A 23,089-nucleotide genomic window follows, 5' to 3' on the forward strand; every position below is an offset into this window, starting at 1 on the left:
TGCTTGGTAGGTTTTATGTGGATGGCGGTACTGATGTAGCCACGTTTGAAGTGGAGGTCAACAATGAAGAAAGTGACTTGTTGGGTTGAGGAGGACCAGTTGTGAATGGAGGAGAAGTTGTTGAGGTTCTGGGGGAATGTGGATAGGACATCCTCACTCTCGGTCCAGATCATGAAGATGTCATCAGTGAATTGAACCAGGTGAGGCTTTTGGGATTCTGGGTGGTTATGAAGGATTCCTTTAGATGGCCTGTGAATATTTTAGCATAGGATGGTGCCATGCAGGTGGCCATTGCCATACCCCAGATTTGTAGGTGATACCTTCAAAGGAGAAGTAATTGTGGCCATGGTCACTAGGGAGGAGGTTGTAGGTTTGGAATCCAATGGGTGCTGAGAAAGGTAGTTTTCAGTAGCAGAAAGGCTGTGGGCATTAGGGATGTTAGTGTAAAGGGAGGGGCATCAGCAGTGATGAGCAGGGCACCATGAGGTAAATAAGCAAGAACTGTGGAGAGTCAGTGGAGGAAATGATTTGTATCTTTTATAAAGGATGATAGGTTCCAAGAATATGTTGAAAGTGTTGGTCTACGAGAACAGAGATTCTCTCAATGGAGCCACAGTAAATGGCCACAATGGGGCATCCTGGATAGTTGAGTTTATGGACTTAGGAAGCCCATGGAAGGTAGGAGTACATAGAGTGGTAGGGGTGAGGAGTGAGACTCAGTCTGGGGAGAGGTTATGGGATGAGCCTAAGGATTTAATTAGAGACTGGACATCTTGCTGGATTTCTGGAATGGGTTCACTGTGGCTGGGTTTGTACGTGTATAAATCTGATAGCTTGTAGAATCCTTCTACCAGGTAAGCCTTATGGTTCAAAACAACAGTGGTGGAACCATCCATGCCAAAGCTACCAACCACCAGCAACACTTCCATTTCAACAGCTAGCACCCTCATTCCATACCAAAAATTCCCTTCCATACAGCCTAGCCACCCATGGCCATCATATCTGTAGTGATGAGCAGTCCCTTTTGAAATATACCAAGGGTGTCACTGAAGCCTTCACAGGCCATAATTACCCTCCAAACCTTGTACAGAAACAGATTTCCTCACCTTTCTCTCCAGTCACCCCCCCCCCCCCCCCTCACCACCCAAAGTTCCACCATCCAGCCAGAGGAGCATTCCCCTCATGAATCATTACCACCCAGGATTGGAGTGACTGAATCACATTCTGACCCAGGGTTTCAGGGTTTCGACTACCTCTCGTTGTGCCCTGAAATGAGGAATGTCCTACGTATTATCCTTTGACCTCCTCCCACAGTGGTATCTGCTGCCTGCCAAACCTACACAATATCCTCATCCATCCACACACAACCCCTGCTTTCAAACCCTTCGTCTCATGACTTGTATCCCTGTAGTAGACCTAGATGCAATACCTATTCCATACTTACTCCCACCACCATCTACTCCAGTCCTGTCACAAGCATAATCTGCTACCCATGAAACAAGCCATGTTATCTACAAGCTAAGCTGCAAGCACTGTGTTGCATTCTATGTGGGCATGACAACCAATAAGCTGTCTGTCTGCATGAACAGCCACTGATAGACTGTGACCAAGAAACAACTGGACCACCCAGTTGCTGATCATGCTGCCCAACACAACGTTCTTCATTTTAATGACTGCTTCACAGCCTTTGGCATCTGGATCCTTCATGTCAACACCAGCTTTTATGAACTGCACAGGTGGGAACTCTGTGTGCGGTATATCCTATGTTCCCATAACCCTCCTGGCCTGAACCTTCATTAGTCATTGTACTATACCCACCTATCCCCTGCCCTGTTCCCACTCCAGTGCTACAGAACCCTCTATTCCACAAATCCACCCACAGTCTTCTTCTTTATACTTCTCTCCTTTTCTGTCCCCCCCCCCCCCCCCCCCTTGTCTAACCTCCTGACTGCTGACTGCACCTAGCTGCTCCATTCTCTATCCACCTCATCCCAGTATCCCCCCCACAAGCAGCACTTTACCACACCCCACACTTACCCTGATTACCCCCCCCTCAACCCTCCCAAGCCTCTTCCTTCCCCCCCCCCCCCGCCCCCCATCACCCAGAATGCTTCTCCATCATGAGCTGCTGCTGGCAGTCTGGTCTTGGCAGCAGGGAATGTGGTCATGTTTTTGTGAGTTGCATTTGTGTGAGTGCATGTATATGTTGTTTAGTTGTGATGAATGCCTTTTTGGCTGAAAGCTTACTTGTTTGAGTAGCAACCTATCCTTTTCATAATAGAATGCTCAGACATATAATAGTCTTTTTCTTGTGACTATTTGCGAGTCAACATCTCCTCTATATGGTGAGTAGCAATTTATATTTGACCATATATGGCTCAAGACCAACCCCTTGTGCTTTCACTAATTTACAGTATCAGTCATTCCTTTCTCACACCATTTACATGCAGGCTATGCTTGTGAAACCCATAGTCCAAAATGGTAGTGGCATAGCATGTCCAAAGTCATTGGGCAGCAGAGCCTTTCCCCCTTCCACATTCATCTGTCCTACAGCAACATCAAGGCATGGCTGATCATAAAACTGTAACATCTTGATGCAGTGCACTTGGATGCCATGAGTCAAAGAGGCGAAGTTGCTCAGGTCACCTTTGATGTTATGTGTCTATCTCAGTACAAACCACTTCATGTCCCACCAGCTATCACTTTTGTTAATTTTTACATGTATACATTAAATTTCCTGTACTGACTGAGGCAAGTACTTTATTTAAATATGCTGGCAGCCTGATATAATGTCCCTAAACTTTCCTGTAACTGAGGTCCAACATCTCACCTCTGATTACTACTTAACAGCTGCTTGTCATCTTACTAACTCTTGCTCACTCTTAAGCTTCCTGATTGCAGTTGAATTGTGCTGCGCATTGCCTGCTCTGAGTCCTATGAGAGGCTCTTCTCCTGCCAGTTCCCAACTGCTTGAGTACTCACTGTCTCCCTTGATCCCAACAGGAGGCCCTAGCCACATGACATTTCATTTCATTTCATTAATCAGTTTCTTCTTTGCTTCCTGTCCCTCCATCAAAAAGCTCCTGATTTATACTATTTAGTTCCAAGAAAGAGTCTCTTGATCTTTCTCAGTGTTTTTCCCATTAGATATCAGTCATTGAAAGTATTTTCTACAAGACTGACAACAAATTCCCATAATGACAACCCTATGAGAGCTCAGAAACTTCCCACTCATGGTCAAATTCTTTTAGAATGAGAACTAACTGTAATAGAACCTGGAGTATTTGGCAGTATGTGACTTCAAAGAATATATAATGTTTGTAAGGAATGCATGTTTGGCTGTATGCAAATGGAAATGGCACCAATAAGTCTTCACAATATGTATTACATTAAGTAGAAATTGTTAAACATTGTTACATTTACGGTGATACACTAGACAGAATAATCTTGATTATGATTTCCAAACAGGTGTCAGTCATGTTGATGACATGGGCTATATTATGAGGATGGATGAAAAACATGGCTTGAAAGTTCTTGAAGCAGAGGAAGACAGAAAAGTAGTGGAGTTAATGGTTGACATAACACTCCATTTTGTTAATAGTGGGTAAGTATCAATCATCAACTGACACTAAGGTAATATTAATGACATTTTAACTCTCTTAACCAATATTTTTCAATGCTGGCACAGTGTAGTCAGCTGGGATAGTGTAGCCTTACATGTGTATATGCCTATATTTATGTGTGTATATGTATACTCTATAGCTCTGAATACAGTTCTGTCCAAAAGTTAGCAACATTCTAAGTCTTTTTTTTTTTTTTTTGTGCCTTTTTCCAACTAAACATCTCAGCTCCTTACATTATTTATTTTAAAATCTATTTTACAAGACCCTTCTAAATATGTTTTCCTGAATGGTTCATCGATAAGATGTTAGAATACTGGTATTTAGGACACATGATGAAACATTTTACTGCCTCAAAACTCTCATTCATTCTATTCCTTGTTGACATTCTATATTCTATATGTCACAGAATGAGATCCAATAATCACGCTGTGAAATGAGTGGACAAATATATTTGTCAAGAGCAGCAGTTGCTGATATTTTCTGCTGCATGTTATGCTAATGACTAATTTACATTATGATAGCTTGTCTTGTGTGTTACAGTTTTATATATTGTGAGGAAAACATTGGTGCAAAACAAAGTTAATGATACAAAATAAAATATTTTGGTTTCATTTAGGTGATGCTGTGTGGCAAAAATATTCATACAACGGAAAAAGAACAGGAGACAATAAAACAAGAAAATTCTTGTGGGATATGTAGCTTCAAGAGCAACTCACCAACCTACAACCATTATTCATGATATCTAATAGTTTGAAATTTTCTTGAGAGAGTAGGCTGCAGTAGAACACTGATCTACTTTTATGATCAGAACTTGTTAAATATCTCTTAGTTTTCCATCCATATACCGTTATTTATAGTGAACCTATCCTTTTCTTGTCTCTTCTGTTCTGTTCTCTTTCTCTTGCAATAAATAGATGTACAAGCAAAACTCAGACTGAGCCAACACAAATGACTTTTCTGCTATTTTCTGTGAGTTTACCAAGACTTTTTAGAAGAGTGAGCTATAATATTGAGTGGATTATGCGTCACCTTTACAACAGAAAGCATAATGTCTCACTGACAAATTCCAGCACTGGAAGAAAATTAAACTGAGAATAAGGGAAACACAACTAGCTCTTTATTCACATGAAGTGTTGAGTGCTATTGACAAGGGATTTCAGATCGATTCAATATTTCTGTTTTCCGGAAGGCTTTTGACACTGTACCACACAAGTGGCTCATAGTGAAATTGTGTGCTTATGGAATATCGTCTCAGTTATGTGAGGGGATTTGTGATTTCCTGTCAGAGAGGTCACAGTTTGTAGTAATTGCTGGAAAGTCATCGAGTAAAACGGAAGTGATTTCTGGCGTTCCCCAAGATAGTGTTATAGGTCCTTTGCTGTTCCTTTCCTATATAAATGATTTGGGAGACAATCTGAACAGATGTCTTCGGTTGTTTGCAGGTGACGCTGTCATTTATCGACTAATAAAGTCATCAGAAGATCAAAACAAACTGCAAAATGATTTAGAAAAAGTATCTGAATGGTGCAAAAAGTGGCAGTTGACCCTAAATAACGAAAAGTGTGAGGTCATCCAAATGAGAGCTAAAAGGAACTCGTTAAACTTCGGTTACACAATAAATCAGTCTAATCTAAACACCATAAATTCAACTAAATACCTAGGTATTACAATTATGAATAACTTAAATTGGAAGGAACACATAGAAAATGTTGTGGGGAAGGCTAACCAAAGACAGTGTTTTACTGGCAGGATACTTAGAAAATGTAACAGACCTACTAAGAAGATTGCCTACACTACACTTGTCCATCCTCTTTTAGAATACTGCTGCACAGTGTGGGATCCTTACCCGATAGGTCTGACAGAGTACATAAAAAAAGTCAAAAGAAAGGCAGAACATTTTGTATTATCACGAAATATGGGAGAGAGTGTCACAGAAATGATACAGGATTTGGACTGGACATCATTAAAAGAAAGTCGTTTTTCATTCTGATGGAATCTCCTCACGATATTCCAATCACCAACTTTCTCCTCAGAATGCGAAAATATTTTGTTGACACCGACCTACATAGGGAGGAACAATCACCACGATAAAATAAGGGAAATCAGAGCTTGTACGGAAATATATGGGTGTTCATTCTTTCCAAGCGCTATACAAGATTGGAATAATAGAGAATTGTGAAGGTGGTTCGATGAACCCTCTGCCAGGTACTTAAATGTCATTTGCAATGTAGATGTAGATGTAGATGAACATGTTGTCACACAAGGCTTTATACTGAGTTTACTTCTGTGATGAAGTTCTGAAAGAGCTTCCAAAGACTTAAAAATGTCAATGTAAGGACATCTACAGGGTGCAGCCAGTATGATAGATGATAAGGACTCCAGTTGGTTTACAGCAAATGATTCAGTTCTTAGTCTCATAAAGACTTACATTATACAATTTTTGTTTAATGGAAGTGAACTGTTGGTGCCAAAAGTAGAAAATAATTAAATACAACATATAACATTCTATTCTATACTCTGGGTAAATACTGAAATTGAGTCATAACATAAATAACATAATCAAGAAGCCCAGTGTGGAACATCTTTCACATAAAATTATTTGCCGTTAACTTGAATTGAAGGAAATGATACTAGCTTATTTTGTATACTTTCACACATTGTTGTAGTATATAGTTACCTTCTAGAGCAATGTAGTTGAAACAAATGAAATATTTATTCAACAAAAGTGAGTTGAGTAGGCAACCTCCTAAAAGATTCTGAAATTCTGACACCTTAGTAAGTCAGCTTCATAACTGTATTCTTTGCTAATACTAATAATCAAATTCAAGTTAACCTTCATCTAAACAACCAAAATAAAGCTTAACAATAACAATTGAATAGTCTTCTTGTCTTGGTATAGGTGCCAAATTGTAGTTTAATATTCTGGTGCAAAGTACACTTGTGGAAGACGATTTGTCATCAGCTGTAAGCTACACTCCTGGAAATGGAAAAAAGAACACATTGACACCGGTGTGTCAGACCCACCATACTTGCTCCGGACACTGCGAGAGGGCTGTACAAGCAATGATCACACGCACGGCACAGCAGACACACCAGGAACCGCAGTGTTGGCCATCGAATGGCGCTAGCTGCGCAGCATTTGTGCACCGCCGCCATCAGTGTCAGCCAGTTTGCCGTGGCATACGGAGCTCCATCGCAGTCTTTAACACTGGTAGCATGCCGCGACAGCGTGGACGTGAACCGTATGTGCAGTTGACGGACTTTGAGCGAGGGCGTATAGTGGGCATGCGGGAGGCCGGGTGGACGTACCGCCGAATTGCTCAACACGTGGGGCGTGAGGTCTCCACAGTACATCGATGTTGTCGCCAGTGGTCGGCGGAAGGTGCACGTGCCCGTCGACCTGGGACCAGACCGCAGCGACGCATGGATGCATGCCAAGACCGTAGGATCCTACGCAGTGCCGTAGGGGACCGCACCGCCACTTCCCAGCAAATTAGGGACACTGTTGCTCCTGGGGTATCGGCGAGGACCATTCGCAACCGTCTCCATGAAGCTGGGCTACGGTCCCGCACACCGATAGGCCGTCTTCCGCTCACGCCCCAACATCGTGCAGCCCGCCTCCAGTGGTGTCGCGACAGGCGTGAATGGAGGGACGAATGGAGACGTGTCGTCTTCAGCGATGAGAGTCGCTTCTGCCTTGGTGCCAATGATGGTCGTATGCGTGTTTGGCGCCGTGCAGGTGAGCGCCACAATCAGGACTGCATACGACCGAGGCACACAGGGCCAACACCCGGCATCATGGTGTGGGGAGCGATCTCCTACACTGGCTGTACACCACTGGTGATCGTCGAGGGGACACTGAATAGTGCACGGTACATCCAAACCGTCATCGAACCCATCGTTCTACCATTCCTAGACCGGCAAGGGAACTTGCTGTTCCAACAGGACAATGCACGTCCGCATGTATCCCGTGCCACCCAACGTGCTCTAGAAGGTGTAAGTCAACTACCCTGGCCAGCAAGATCTCCGGATCTGTCCCCCATTGAGCATGTTTGGGACTGGATGAAGCGTCGTCTCACGCGGTCTGCACGTCCAGCACGAACGCTGGTCCAACTGAGGCGCCAGGTGGAAATGGCATGGCAAGCCGTTCCACAGGACTACATCCAGCATCTCTACGATCGTCTCCATGGGAGAATAGCAGCCTGCATTGCTGCGAAATGTGGATATACACTGTACTAGTGCTGACATTGTGCATGCTCTGTTGCCTGTGTCTATGTGCCTGTGGTTCTGTCAGTGTGATCATGTGATGTATCTGACCCCAGGAATGTGTCAATAAAGTTTCCCCTTCCTGGGACAATGAATTCACGGTGTTCTTATTTCAATTTCCAGGAGTGTATTTTGATGCTGTTCTCAATTTTTGACACATGATAGCTATTCTTTTCATTTCAACATTGCTTGTGCATGCCTCATCAATAATTTGTAATATATACCAATATCTAGGCCTACCACTGGGGTAATTTATTTCCTTCACCCCTTCACATACGATTTTCAACAGCGTCCCATGTCATAACAAGTGCACAACTACTCTGTTGGTTTGATTTATTATATTCTTCATTATCAATGTTTTTTTCTTACTGGCATATTGCAAGATTTAGCAAAGGTTGATTGGTTTTTGGTGACTTACTGCTACTACCTATTCACCAGATGGCAAGTGCGCAATCTTAAACTGTTATACGGCATATTTTCACACATACGACTTCAGTTTTATACTGTTGCATTGTGCGATTATGTACACATGTACAGATTATCTGGAAGGCCTAAGAAAACAGTCAGTGAATGATATAAATACAAGCACTGGAATAAATATAAATAATTAAGTAAAAGGGGCTTAAGGCAATAATTCCTCAGTATATTAATTTAGGCTGGCTGTAGTTTTAGATTTTTACTCTAAATTTATTCACAGAAAACTAATTTACTTTAAATGATGGCCTTAAACAGGATAATATTATACATCATGGTACAGATGAAATTGGAAGTAACAGTCCTAGCACAACAAGCAGAGCATTTGCAGGCATGGCTACCATAAACCAAAAGCATTGTTCAGTGCACTCCAATTTAACCAGGTTGCTAAAATTCCTGATGCTTAAAAAATTCAGTCAGATCTCATTGTAATAATTACTTCACCACACCAAATTTCAGTCACTGTTAGTTTTTATAGCATTCACATAAGTGAAGTCTCTATTTCACAAACATATATACTGAAAAATGACTAACTTTCAAATATACATACATTGGGATATGCCTAATACTGAACACATTGAAAAATGTAGCACACTAGACACTCTACTGACTTTACCTAAGCAACAACCACAAGAAGAAGACCACATTCCAGATCCAAACACTCCATTCTCAGTTATGTTATGTTAAATACCACCTAGGTCAAAAGAATATCTACATGTCTGGCCATCATTCATTTGTCCAGTAAAAAACAAGTTTTTAGACATATTAAACAGCTTCAACATGTTCCCCCACATATCAGCTCCCACTAGAACAACAGATTCCAGTGAAAGCCTAATAGATAACATCTTCTCAAATGTGGACACTCATGAAGTTGCAGTTACAAATGTGAATATGGGATTATCAGATCATAATGCACTAACCTTTAATCTCACTGCAACTCCTGAGGAGGAAAATAAAAAGGAGTACAAACGATTTTTCTCTACTGAAAATTGTAATCAGTTCAAAAATAATTTAAAAAATGCAGTTTGGTCAGAGGTCCTGGCACAAACAAACACAAATGATGCTTACAATATATTTGCTTCCACTTTTATGACATACTTTGAAATGTGTTTCCCAAAAAAGCTTTTGAGTTATAGATCATCTGGATCCAAAGGGACCTGGATTACACCCGGAATTAAAAAGTCAAGTGAAACCATGAAATTACTAAGTTTAAAGTTAAAAACGTGTCATGATCAGCAGTTTGTTGAGTATGTGAGGACATACAAAAAGACTTACCGCAAAGTAATGGCAAAAGCAAAATTATTAAGTAATGATAGATTAATAAGGCAGGCTAGTAACAAGTCCAGAATGATGTGGAAAATGGTAAAAAAAGAAACTGCAGGTCAAACTAAAGAACAGGAAATCAATCTTAAAAATAATGAAAATATTCCCATAGAAAAAGATGCCATGGCAAACTATGTAAACAATTATTTTGTAAATATTCCCCTTACTTTAAGTAGTAAATTTAAGCAACAACCAACAGTGACAACTCCAATGGTAAATACCAGCATGATGGCAATGCCAACAGATGAGCATGAAGTTCTAAAAGTCATTAAATGCTTGAAATCCAAAATGTCCTCTGGGTTGGATGATGTAACTGTATCAATAATTAAGAAAATTGCTCCATGTGTTGTCAAACCTATAGTGCACATAGCAAACTTGTCCCTTAGTGAAGGGATATTTCCGGACAAACTTAAAATCCCCAAAGTGATACCTCTATACGAAAATGGTGACAGACATAAAACAGAAAATTACTGACCTATATCTCTTCTCCCAGCCTTCTCCAAAATACTTGAGGAATTAATGAAAATCAGGGTTACAAAATATCTAGAAAAACATAAACTAATAAATAACAGTCAACATGGCTTTCGAGCAGGGCACAGTACAGAAACAGCCATACTGGACTACACAACAGAAATAGTACGAAATTTGGAGTCAAATAAACAGGTTGTTGGAATTAATCTAGATTTATCCGAAGACTTCGATACTGTGAACCATGTAATATTACTAGAGAAACTTGAAGCAATAGGCATCAGGGGTACTGTTAAAAAATGGTTTGAATCTTACCTGCAAAACAGGTCACAAGTTGCTGAGCTGAGGTCATCCAACAATCTTCATAATTTTAAACTCATATCTGAACCAAAACAAAGTGAAATAGGTGTTCCACAGGGCAGCATTCCGGGCCCATTGTTATTTCTAATTTATATCAATGATATACAGGCTCCAGACAGCTCAGCCAAAATTCTAATATTTGCAGATGACATGAGTATCATAATTAGTGATATAAAAGAATCTTTGTGTACTACAACAGAGGAAACGCTCTCATACATACAGTCATGGTTTTATTCAAATAAGCTGACATTAAATACAAAGAAAACAAACTTTATACAATATGGAAGCAAGTGTCAAGGGGAAAATATGTGCCTTATGCTGGATAGCAAACAAATAGAAAAAGTGTGCACCAAAAAGTTTCTGGGAATGCTAATTGACCAAGATTTAAACTGAAATGAACACAGTGTATATCTTACTCAGAAACTTAGCTCAGCATGTTTTGCCTTAAGAATAATATCCAAGGTATGCAGCAAAGAATGTATTAGAGCAGTGTATTTCAGTTATTTCCAATCAGTTGCAAGCTATGGCATAAGTTTTTGGGGAAAAACCAGGTCAAGACTAAATGACATTTTTATTATGCAAAAAAGAGCTATTCGTATTATGACACACAGCCCGCCACAAACTCACTGTAGACCCTTATTCAGACAACTAAAGATACTTACAATACCATCAATATATATTTTTAAATGCCTGGAAATGATAAGTAAAAATAACTGCGATCTCCAAACCAACTCAAGCTACCATGATCACAATACAAGGCATTGTAAAGACTTCCACATTCCCTATGTAGCAAAAACTAGAAGTCAGAAACATGTTAGCCACTCAGGAATAAAGCTTTAAAATGCACTTCCATCTCAAATTAAAGAATTGAAAGGCAAAAATAATTTCAAGCATGAAGTAAAAAAATACTTGATGGAAAAATGCTACTACAGTGTAAATGAATACCTGTCTCAGACTGGGGATTGAAACCTGTAGCCAACTTATTTTTTAAAAATTCAGACTAATTTAATGATGTTTTCAACTTTGTAATTATGATACTTAGGAAAAATCTGTTAAACATCAGTAATACGTTTTGTGTATATCCGTAACACATTTTGTGAATAAGGCATAGTTCATTATCTAAAATTGTTTATCGTGAGCACATACTTTTGTTTTTTGGGTAATAAGTTCTTGTACACTACTTTTGTACTATGTGTATGTAATTTGTTTGCTGTTTGTATATGTTTGTCAATTTATTATGTGTATGTGTTGTTATGTGTTACGTGTAATCAAATGACAAATCCTATATCACATGTGTGATCTATAGGATGCTAAATAAACAAATAAATAAATAAATACAAACATTTTACAAGCTCTAAATACACCAAATGTATACATTATATAATTTTCCACACAAACACACTTAAATATCATTTAATTCATGCCACAAACCTGAATAGCAATCACCAGTCAAGGGTGCTTTTTCATCCTTTCTTACTCACACAACATTACTCAAAAGTGTTCTCTACAAATATTAATATGCAATTTTCATATTAAATAAAAACAACAATTAAACATTAGTATAAACTATACTAATAGAGGCTAACAGTTTCATGTATTTGTGGAGAACTCTGTTTTAAGCACACAGCAGTAGTGATTTATGATTTTATTTATACAGGGTGATATTCCCTGGGGCAACGAGGAAATCTGGGAAAAACTAGGGAATTTTTTTTTTTCATCTGGGAAAAACCTGAGAATTTTTTAGAATTCCAGAAATTTTTCATTGTTTCAGCTCACAGTTATTCTTTGTAATTTTGAGTGATTGGAACTGTTACTCTAACAAAGGATTTTACTATAGCCAGCTACTACAGGATAATACTGCAACAGTAAAAGATAAAAGAAAGAATAACACCAAAATAAAACTAACTTACAAAGAAATTACACCATTTACAACAACAAAACACAGTGCACACATAAGCATCTACTGACAGCAGAATGTATCAGAAGGCTTTGCAACTAAGGCTATTCAATGCTTCATAACAATAAAGTGGCTTTTTATGAGCGTGGCATCACAACTGTCTACATTTCTAACAGGTCATGTGAAAATATGGCAAATGGTGGTTTACTTTCAAAGTAAATTCCCTTTTACGCAAGATGAATTACGTTGCATGTGTGACTATGCAATGAATTTCTTAAATCATGGAGCATTTCACTCTTATTCAAATCTTAAGGCCAGTCACTTGGGAAAATTTCATGTCCAGAGGACCAAACATTTATGTCATTATTTAAAATTTTACTGGTACATATGTGTTCGATATACAGTGTCATGAAGGGTACACACACTACAAAAAAAAAGACCAAGCTTGAATGTTAATTTTCAGTTCCTTCCATAGACTACAAATTATGCAAAAATGTTGGCAAAAATTAAAATTATTCTTCGAATACAAAGTCTAAGGTGAGTCTTTGAACAACTTCACACAAAATTGGTTTTTCTATGGAAAAGTAAAAGTGTTCAGTGGAACATGTATTCTGCCAGGTAACCCACAAAATGTTCAGTACACAGCACTGCAGTTTACAGTCCTGCTTGTCAGAAATATTCAGGTGCTGAAATTTAAGCTGTGCTCTAAGGATCCTCCTAACCACAACCTCAAACTGGAAAAAAGTTTGACCATCAATATTATATCAGTATTTTTAGGTTAGTTTTTCTTACAGGTGTACTGCATGTACCTTAATTTAAACCATTAACTTTTCCTAAGTTTGCATTCACACTATTTGACAACGATCTTGCTTCTGGCTGACCACATGCTTTTACTGACCCCTCAGTGGAGGATGCTGAGAACAGAAGCTTGCGATTGGCTTGTACCACATTGGCTATTGAGGCCCCATTCCCAGACCAACCAGGTTATAGTATACAAAATAAATGAATATGTAATATGGGGCATCCAGCCTTTTAGCTTACCTGGGCCACATTGGAAGAAGACGAGTACTTTTGTGTTGCACATGACGTACATAACGTTAACAATAACCACTGAACATAAAAATGTGTTGAGAGTTTCAAATTGAAAGTGATTAATTTATCATAACTTCTCATAAATGGATTTTTTTACCAGTTGTTTTATGATACTTACGTCTTGGGCCACATTGATACTCGCTTTGGGCCACATGTGGGCCACAGGCTGTGGGTTCGACACCCATGATATAATGGGTTATTGCATCACAGAAGTGGCACAGAAGTTTATGTATGGTTAGTTGCTAGAAGGACCAGGTACAGCCTCTTTGGTCATTTTTGTAAATATTATTAACAGTCACTAGACACAACAATGCACACAGTTCAACACAATATTCACAGCAGCTGTTTATCGTTTGGACAGTGTTGTTACACAGCTAAGGCTGATAATGAGCATAAGTATTCAGAGCAGCAAGAACACAACCAACTTCCATTGATCACAGAGAGGGCAAAGTAAAAGAAGTGTGTGACTTAGTACATCACGTGTCCTGTGCTCTGAATATCTGCTGTCATTGGCTGGTGAGATCATGTGACATGAACTATGACTAGCTGGCACAAATCCACTGCAGGCTAGATTTCAGTACTTAGGTAACTACCATGCTGTATTTGGTGGAATTCATATTTTTATTTTCTTAATGTGAAAATATGTAGTGCACATGTTGCTGTGCATAAAAGATCATGTCACATGAACTATGACTGGCTGGCGCAAATGCAGTGCAGGCTAGATTTCAGTACTTAGGTAACTACCGTGCTGTATTTGGTGGAATTCATATTTTTATTTTCTTAATGTGAAAATATGTAGTGCACATGTTGCTGTGCATAAAATATCTTTTTTAACTAAAATGCTGGGAACTTCTATGGTGGCATATAAAATCTTTACCATTCAAATGGTTGATAAATTTTACAGCTCCAAGGGAAATTATGAAACCTAACATGTAAAAATTGTACTTTCACCTAAGGAATAGTGTTTATTTTCACCTGGGAGAAAGTGTATTTTTAACCAGGAAATTTTTTTCTTGCCCATGTATACACACCCTGTTATAGCACCAGTAAATAGAATGGTTGATTCATCCTTACATCATATTTGATAGTGGATTTCATGAAGTAGTAGTTGGTATATCATGCGTAATGGCAGCTATGGTTATAGTTGTTAAAATGATTTCTCATACTACAGTTGTTAGTAAATTATTTAGTAAAAGTGGTACAAACATTTATACGATCTTTTTGTTTTGAAATTTAAACATTGTGTTTTGATTTATTGTAGCTTTTGTGGAAGCAATTTTTCTGTGTTTGAGAAGTATGTATTTTAGTTTCAAATACAACCAGAACCTCACCATGTTAGTGTGCTGTGGCCAGGCACCTCCCTAGTTCTACACCTCTCACTTCATGGAAAATTGCAGGCAACATCAACTCACCAGCTGACCAAATACCTCTCAATTCCCCTTTCGGCCTGCTGCACCCACTCAGTCCACACTCAACTATGTGGCCTGGCAATCATCTCACAATTTGCCATCTATATAATGCTCAATCAAGGCCTCTTATGCTTTGATGATTTTATGTATATTGCCTATGAGCCTTAGCTTTACAACTTTCTCATTCCACATTAAATCAGTTCATCTGAGAATGAGCAGCCACTAGCAACATTACATTTCTAATGATTCTTATCATTTTTTCTCTGACTTCCTTGTTGTGTATTTTTAGTCCCCTGTTGAGAGCTATGCTCCAAACATAGCTCTTTATTACTTTGTTTTGTTCTCCAGGTTTACATTTCTGGATGTTGACAAGCATTTATTTTTACTGGAAACTTTTTCCTTGTTAATCTGTGCTACCATGCACTTCTTAGCTGTTTATGTATAATATATTCAACTTCTTAAATTAGAAAAGTCATCTTCCATTTCATGACACTCTTTCCTACATTCATTCATCTGAGTTTGTATTTTAATTTTCACAGTACATGAAGAAGGTACCTAGTTGGTCTTTGAAATAATGTATGATACTAGAAATAGAAACACGGCTGAACACCTAGATTGCATTTGATTCTTTTGATTTTACCAAAGTATTATCCATAATATATATTCTTTTAATAATTTTCAGGTATGCAGCCACATCCCATCAACATCCTACCATGATATTATTGCCCATAGATGTCTGACCATCCTCAGATGAGTAGACAACTACAGAAAAGCTCAGTTGCATCCACAGTATTTATGCCAAATCTCACACATGTGAAATGTGCTGGCGTCTTTCAGCAATTGCATCAGGTGATGACATGCGCAGGACAGCCAAGTTGTGTGTGCTGCCCACAGAGGTGGAAGTGAGAGATGATCTAACATGGAGTATCAAATGACTCCATTGATCCCATTGTGATTGGATAATTTTAATTATAAGATTCCAATTTTTATTCAGTTGAAAGCCATTGTCATGATTTATAAGATTATCTGCAAGACTATTTCCACTGATTCTTTAATTACTGAATCCCAAAAACTGGAAACTGGAGCTAAAATTGTTTGAACATACTCTCTCCTCAATCTACTTCTTATTTAACAACAAATTCATCATACAAGCAGACATCTTCATTGTGGGGAGCCCTGTGCTGGCTAATCTTTTTATGGAGGACTTTGAGGAGAAAGCAATGAAGTCTCCTGTTTTAAAGGCCATGTGTTTCTGGCATTATGTTGATGATACTTTTGTTGTATGGTTTCATGGCAGACAAAAACTGGAGAAATTCTTTTGTCACTTGTAACTCAAAACATGAGAACATCGCATTTACAATGGAAATCAAGAAAGATGGGACTTTATACATTCCAGACATGCTAGTAAGCCACAAGAATGATGGGTCACTGGGACAGTCTGTGTACAGAAAACCCACACACACAGATCTATATCTCCAGGTGTCTAGCTGCCATCACCTTGCACAAACTGCCAGAGTTCTTAGTACCTTAATACATTGGGCAGACATAATATCAGGTGATGAGAACCTCCATGCAGAATTAGAACATTTGGACACTCCATGCCAAATATGGAAGGCCATGCATAGCTTTATATCAAGATGCAAAGCACTGAGGACACTGATGATGACTGTAAAATGAACTGTGTTCCTTCCATATGCTGGGAATTTGTCTTCTAAAATGGGCAGATTGCTTGGGAAAAATAAAATCAAAGTTATCTTTAATTCTCCAGCAAAGAGCTTGGCCCTGGTGGGATCCATTAAAGATGACTTACAACTAAAAAAGGAAAGCATTTACAAAATTTCCTGCAAGTGTGCTGTTGCGTAAGTAGGTCAAACAACATGAACTGTCCAGGAGCGTTGTACAGAACACGAAATATACATCCATTTTCAGCAACTGTCAAAATCAGCAGCAGCAGAGTTCCATGGGACATTCAATGGAATACAGTAGCACAAAATTTTTAGCTCCTGTTTCCAGTTTTTAGGGTTCAGTAATTAAAGAATCGGTGGAAATATATCTTGCCGATAATCTTGTAAATCCTGACAGTGGCTTTCAACTGGATAAAAACTGGAATCCTATAATTAAATTTATCCAGCTACAACAGAATCAATGGAGTCATTCGATACTCAATGATTAGATCATCTCTCCTTTCCATCACTGAGGGCAGCACACACAACTCGGCTGTCTCGTGCATGTCATAGCCTGACGTGTGCACCAAAAGATGCCAGCACATTTCGCATGCGCAAGATTCAGTACAAATGCTGTGAATGCACTGAGGCTCTTCAGTAGTTGTCTACTCTCTTGAAGATGGCCAGATGTCTCTGGGCGAAAATTTCATGGCAGAATGTAGACAGGGTTAGCTGTGCACCCAAAAATTATTAGAAGAAGAAATATGCCAGAAAAATTTCAGTGGTAACAGTATATGTATTCTTTGATACTCAGGACATCTTTTATGCAATTTTATTTCACAAGGGATCTCCAAAAGTGTGTTCACAGTAATTAACTAGTGTCCTGCCCAGAATCCAATTACTGCTCTATACCATTTTTTCTGTTACTACCATCGCTAAAAACACATTCCAGCCACTCATTCTGACTAAATTCTCATCCCATTTGACATATGTTACAAGTATATTGATGTTATCATTTGCTCCTCGAATTCACTTTTTATTGGCATCTGCGGATGTCTGTACATTGTTTTTTGCAGATAACCCTTTACTTCATTGTGAAATTACTTGTTTGTCACTTTACTATTGCTGCTCTAGCCTTAACAAACACCAGTATGAATGATCCTATTGTCACCAATCTGAAAATCTGTTGAAGGGTTTAAAGTGTGAAGTTTGAAACCTTGGTAGCTCCAAAATAAAATAAATATATGTTTTATCAGCAGTGACTTCTCAAAGTTATCTGAATCACATAGCTTCAAGGATTGAAAATACTTGTTAGCAGCATAATAAGCAGCAATGTTAGCTTGAAACAGGCTTATTTTCTTACTTTATGAGTTGAATAATTATTGGTCTAACCATGAAAAATATCATGAAAGCAACAGCAAGTAAACAGTAACAACTTTGTAAAAGTAAAAATTCAACAACTTGTTTGCATTGCAGGTGCTTTTCTAATAACATCTTAGCAAGTGAAAGAATGAGGAGAATGTAGCAGTTTAAAGTGAGAATTTTGTTAAGTTCCTTTATGTAATGTCTTATTCAATATATGACCGAGCGAGGTGGCGCAGTGGTTAGCACACTGGACTCGCATTCGGGAGGACGACGGTTCAATCCCGTCTCCGGCCATCCTGATTTAGGTTTTCCGTGATTTCCCTAAATCGCTTCAGGCAAATGCCGGGATGGTTCCTTTGAAAGGGCACGGCCGATTTCCTTCCCCATCCTTCCCTCACCCGAGCTTGCGCTCCGTCTCTAATGACCTCGTTGTCGACGGGACGTTAAACACTAACCACCACCATTATTCAATATATGGGAATCTAATTAAATTATTATACACCACCCAACCAAAATGTTAAAAAAAGTTCCAAGACTGATATTATTCCCCAATGAACACCAGGTAATATGCACCATTTAAACTAGGTGGCAGCAAATGCAGGTAAAGTCCTATTAGTTAATCTTGTCTAAATGTAGGTTGCAGGTGTGTGGAGAATAATTTTTGACAATCTAACACACAAGTTTGCATACAGATTTTATCACTCCAGACATGGTTACTGTGGCAGATCAAAACACCAGATCAGTTTATAGAGGCTCATATATCAACAAAATAAATCAAAAGAGATTTGGCACTATATTACTGCATTGGGCATTCCACTGACAGAATGGAACCCTGGATTCAAAATCATTTTGCCTCATTGCTTGAACGTATTAATTATACTAGCTGGCTATTGCTGCTCCACCAGTATCTCCACTCTGTATTCTTCAAAGAACAAGGTAAATTTACAGTTGCTCACTGATGAATATTCTTTTTTTAACTATCTCCTCAAATTTACTACATGAAAATTATTGTTTGAGAACTACGTCCTATCTTATTGTTTTGGATGACACTGTTTATCATACATTTCTAACCTCAGTGAGGAATTTCTTTTGATTGGGATGACACCTACTGTGAAAAATTTCTCTGTACATTTGTTCAGTTTACTGAACACTACATCATGATATAACATTCATTAAATATATGTCTGTGAGATTCTGTTTTGAGTTATGCTTCAGCTTTGACATCCAGTCATGAACTGCAAAGATTGGTAAACTACTTTGTGCACACATTGCAGATGAGTGAGCATTGTTTTTCAAGATTGTGCCACTTAAATCTGTGCAGCAGATAGATGTTTTTTATTAATGTAGCCAGATTACAGATGGGTGTTTCATAAGCATAGCTCATTCAAGACCTCACAACCACTTTAAATATTAATTTCCAGCCATTGGTTCCTTATCTTAAAATATTTGGTTTTGGGCTCCTCTACAGTCTGTATGATTTTCACATGAAAGATTTGACACACCTTATGTTATAAGAGTTTGTAGTTAACTGTTAATACAGCAAATACAATTAGTTTTGACATGTTTTCTTGGATAATGTATACCTTGACATGTACCAGAACCCTGAAAGTTGTTCTCCATAACGGCAATTATGGAAGAGAACTAATTAAGACTCATAACAAAATGTCAACTACAGAATTAAGTAAATTATAGTGTAGTGATTTGACATTACCTTGACATTGAAAATTGGTTACTAATCTAGTGGAAAGATGACTTTGTTAAGTAAATCAAGTTACTATTACTACTTGAAGAGATTCTTGTCATACCTAGATATTTTATTCCGCATAATAGAGCCCCTCAATATACTGTGGAATCACTGAATAAACAAACATGTCCAAAATAATATACACCACATATATAATTAAGATGAGAGTGGCCAATGATCCCTTCAGTGCAGATGCACACCAGTCTTGAACTCTTTTGGGAGTCGGTGAAATCCTATGAGGAATGAGGATAATGATCTGGGACACTACATCAGTAGGGTGCAGATATAAGTTTAAAATGTGGGTCTGATGAGAGGTGTGTTAGGGTAGCCAGTGCAGTTGTGATGAGCACTGGGTCCAGATGGCTCATTGGTCAGAGCATCTGCATAGTAAGCAGGATATCCAGGTTTGAATCATGATCCAGCACTAATTTCCATCTTTCCCTGTTAAAATAAATCAATGTCAACTAGCAGCTAAATGTCATAAGTCCTTTGTGTCTTGATTGATAATGCCTGCAAGATGAAAATGGTGTTCCTTTCAGACATGTGTGAAAGAACAGAAACCTCCCATATAATTAAGGTAAGACTGCCCAGTGATCCCTTCAGTGCAAGTGCACGCCACTCTTGAACTGGAATCAGTGAAATTCTGCAAGTAATGAGGATAATGGACAGGTTCATTACATCAGTAGTGTGCGCATTAGTTGTTAATTTGGTCTGATGGATAGTCTGCTAGGGTAGTCCGTGCTGTTGTACTGAGCACTGTGTCAAGATGGCTCAGTGGTCAGAGCACCTGCCTGGTAAGTAGGAGACCCCTGTTCAAGACCTGGTCTAGCACAAATTTTCAACTTCCCCGTTGATGTAAATCAGTGCCCACTAGCAGCTGCATGTCATAATTCCTTTGTTTCTTGATTGATAACGGGTACAGGATCACATATGTAATTGATATTATGGTACACAATAACGTACTCTATTTCCGTCAAGAATAATACTTTTTTTTCTTCAATGTGGATAGTGTCCTTTAATTCTATGACTATCTGGGTACCCTAGTAACCAAACACTGAGATTTGGAATTACAAGAATCTCAAATGGTCCAATGTACAACAATCCCAAATTCCTGTTTCTCTTATTCAAGAGCAATGAGTATGGACAAGTTTTCAACAGCAATTTCTCACCTACTTGACATATTTGTGTCCTAACAATCCTTTTGGCAAAATCATACTTTCTTCTGACCACTTCATCTATCAGATTTACTAGCATTTTTCTCTTCCCACTGATCTTCATCTTTGGGTATCCTTGGCATTTTATCAACCCTATCATTATGCTCTCTCCTGTGAGGTATTAACTCAAGTGAAGTGTACTGTGTTGATTAATGAGCTAAGAGGTTCACTATTTCCTCAAATGGTTTAATATAATTAATCCATAATATTTGCTGATTGTGACAATAAGTTCTTATGAATTTATTTAGTTCTTGAAACATCCTTCTGACTGGGCTGATCTCTGGGTGATATCATAAAGTCAATATTTGGGTCATCTGGTCCTGCCCCAAAGTGTTTCTCTGTGGCTAACATAAAATGTGTTGCATTATCAGAGAGCAGAGCACATGACTTGCCCACACTAGATATAATCATTAAGTAGTCTGTTCAGCATTGGTGGACTTCTGGAAGTTTTGATTAGATATACCTTCAGACATTTAGTGAATAGGTCATAGAATGCCACAACATATTTGCATCCTCCACATGCTCTTGTTAGTACATCACAGACATCCACAGATATGATCCCTGATGGCTTATCTGGTACTACAGCTTGTAAAAGACCTTTGCTACCTCAATTATCAGGCTTGGCGTTTTGACATAGGGTTTAGGTTTTCAGGGTTCTCTGCATCTTTCTGCAAAGGTCCAGAAAATAGTTGTAAGTACATAGTTTATTAACACATTTAATTACACAAAAGTGGCCCCCATGCATAACGTGAATATTGTGTAAGCTTGGATTCATAGTTTGTCGGTATACATACATAGGCACCAACTCCATGGGGCCCAAGGGGGCCCAAGCCCCCTCAAAAATTCGTTTGGGGTGGGGGGTTGGTTGTAAAATCACAAAATTATGTTGGAATTTTTTAATTCCCTTGTTTGAGGATAGTTACCTTTTAAAAGCACATTCAGTAATGAGTTAAAACAAATAATTATTATGGTAGTAAGCAGGTTAACTGAAAATGAGCGTTGTGAATCATGATAGTGTTAAGGTGCTGCGGGCCCCCTTAGGATTTGTCCTGGTGCAGGAACCTTCGGTTAAAGTCTGGTTCTGGTGGGCCAGTGCTGCGGCTGCAGCAACAACAAAAGGACTGAAGCAGAAGCACCTGGAACCCTCCACCTCATGTCGCCTTGATGCTTCAAGACATTATGACACCACAGCTATATAAAGCCCACCCTGTTGTCACAGTCATTCAGTGTGGATACTTTTGTTCAGGGCATGCTGCAGATGTGTTTAGTGTTCCGACTTTAGTGTCTAGTGGACTATTTTATATGACTATATTTTATTCATTTACTTTAGTCTCTTAGTGTATTGTGAATTAAGTTTGCAATGGATAAATTTGTTACCAAATAGGCGCTCTTGGAAGTTGATGATCCTGCAAGTCAACCTCCAACAATTATTGTGTCATCAATAGCTTTGTCGTCTACAGGCGAGAACCATTCACAGGAAAAACCTGGACAATCCAGTAAGGGAAGATCATTTCAGAACTCTTGGTTGATCAAATATACAGGGCTAGAATATGAAGCATCTACCGAAAAAGTTTTTGCAAAAACTGCAAAGAGGCAGATGCTAAAAATCTGTTACAATTTTCTTCAAAAAAAGATTCTGTAGAGTTTTCTAACTAGAAAAAGGCTTTGGAAAAATTCCATCTTCATGAAAATATGTTTACACATAAAGAAGGTGTTCTGATACTAAATTCTATCACTAACCGAAATGTGGCCTCCCAATTGAATGAACAGTTAGGTAGCAATATGAAGAAAGGCGGTTTAGCTTTTGAGACAAATTTTACTACCATTCAATTTGTATGCTGACAAGGACTAGCAATTGGAGGGCACGAAGATGTAAACTCAATTTTTTTCAGTTGTTGGAACTCCAAAAGAATGACATACCTGAGTTTAAAGACTGGTTAGGGCATTCGAGGTATAAGTGGATGTCCCACGATATTCAAAATGATCATTGATCTACTAGGAAGGTCTGTGTTGAGAAAGGTATTGGCTTTAATCAAGAAGACTGAACATTTTTCTATTATGGTTGACGAAACGAGTGATTCTTCAATTCACAAACCAGTGTCATTTTGTATTTGTACTGTTGATGATTCCTTAATCATCAATGAAGACTTAATTGGCTTATACAAGACCCCCAGCACTGAATCACAAACT

General features: G+C 38.5%; 1 protein-coding gene across 1 annotated transcript in view; it reads left to right on the forward strand.

Moving 5' to 3' along the window:
• LOC126248655 (venom carboxylesterase-6-like) overlaps positions 1-23,089 on the forward strand; it is a 218,623-nt gene that overhangs the window by 189,924 nt on the left and 5,610 nt on the right. Inside the window, exon 12 of the mRNA XM_049949889.1 lies at positions 3,469-3,604. Within this exon, the coding sequence (XP_049805846.1) occupies positions 3,469-3,604 (136 nt within the window). The remainder of the gene's footprint in view (positions 1-3,468; positions 3,605-23,089) is intronic.

This window comes from Schistocerca nitens, chromosome 1 (assembly GCF_023898315.1).
Source record: "Schistocerca nitens isolate TAMUIC-IGC-003100 chromosome 1, iqSchNite1.1, whole genome shotgun sequence".
Lineage (NCBI taxonomy): Eukaryota > Metazoa > Arthropoda > Insecta > Orthoptera > Acrididae > Schistocerca > Schistocerca nitens.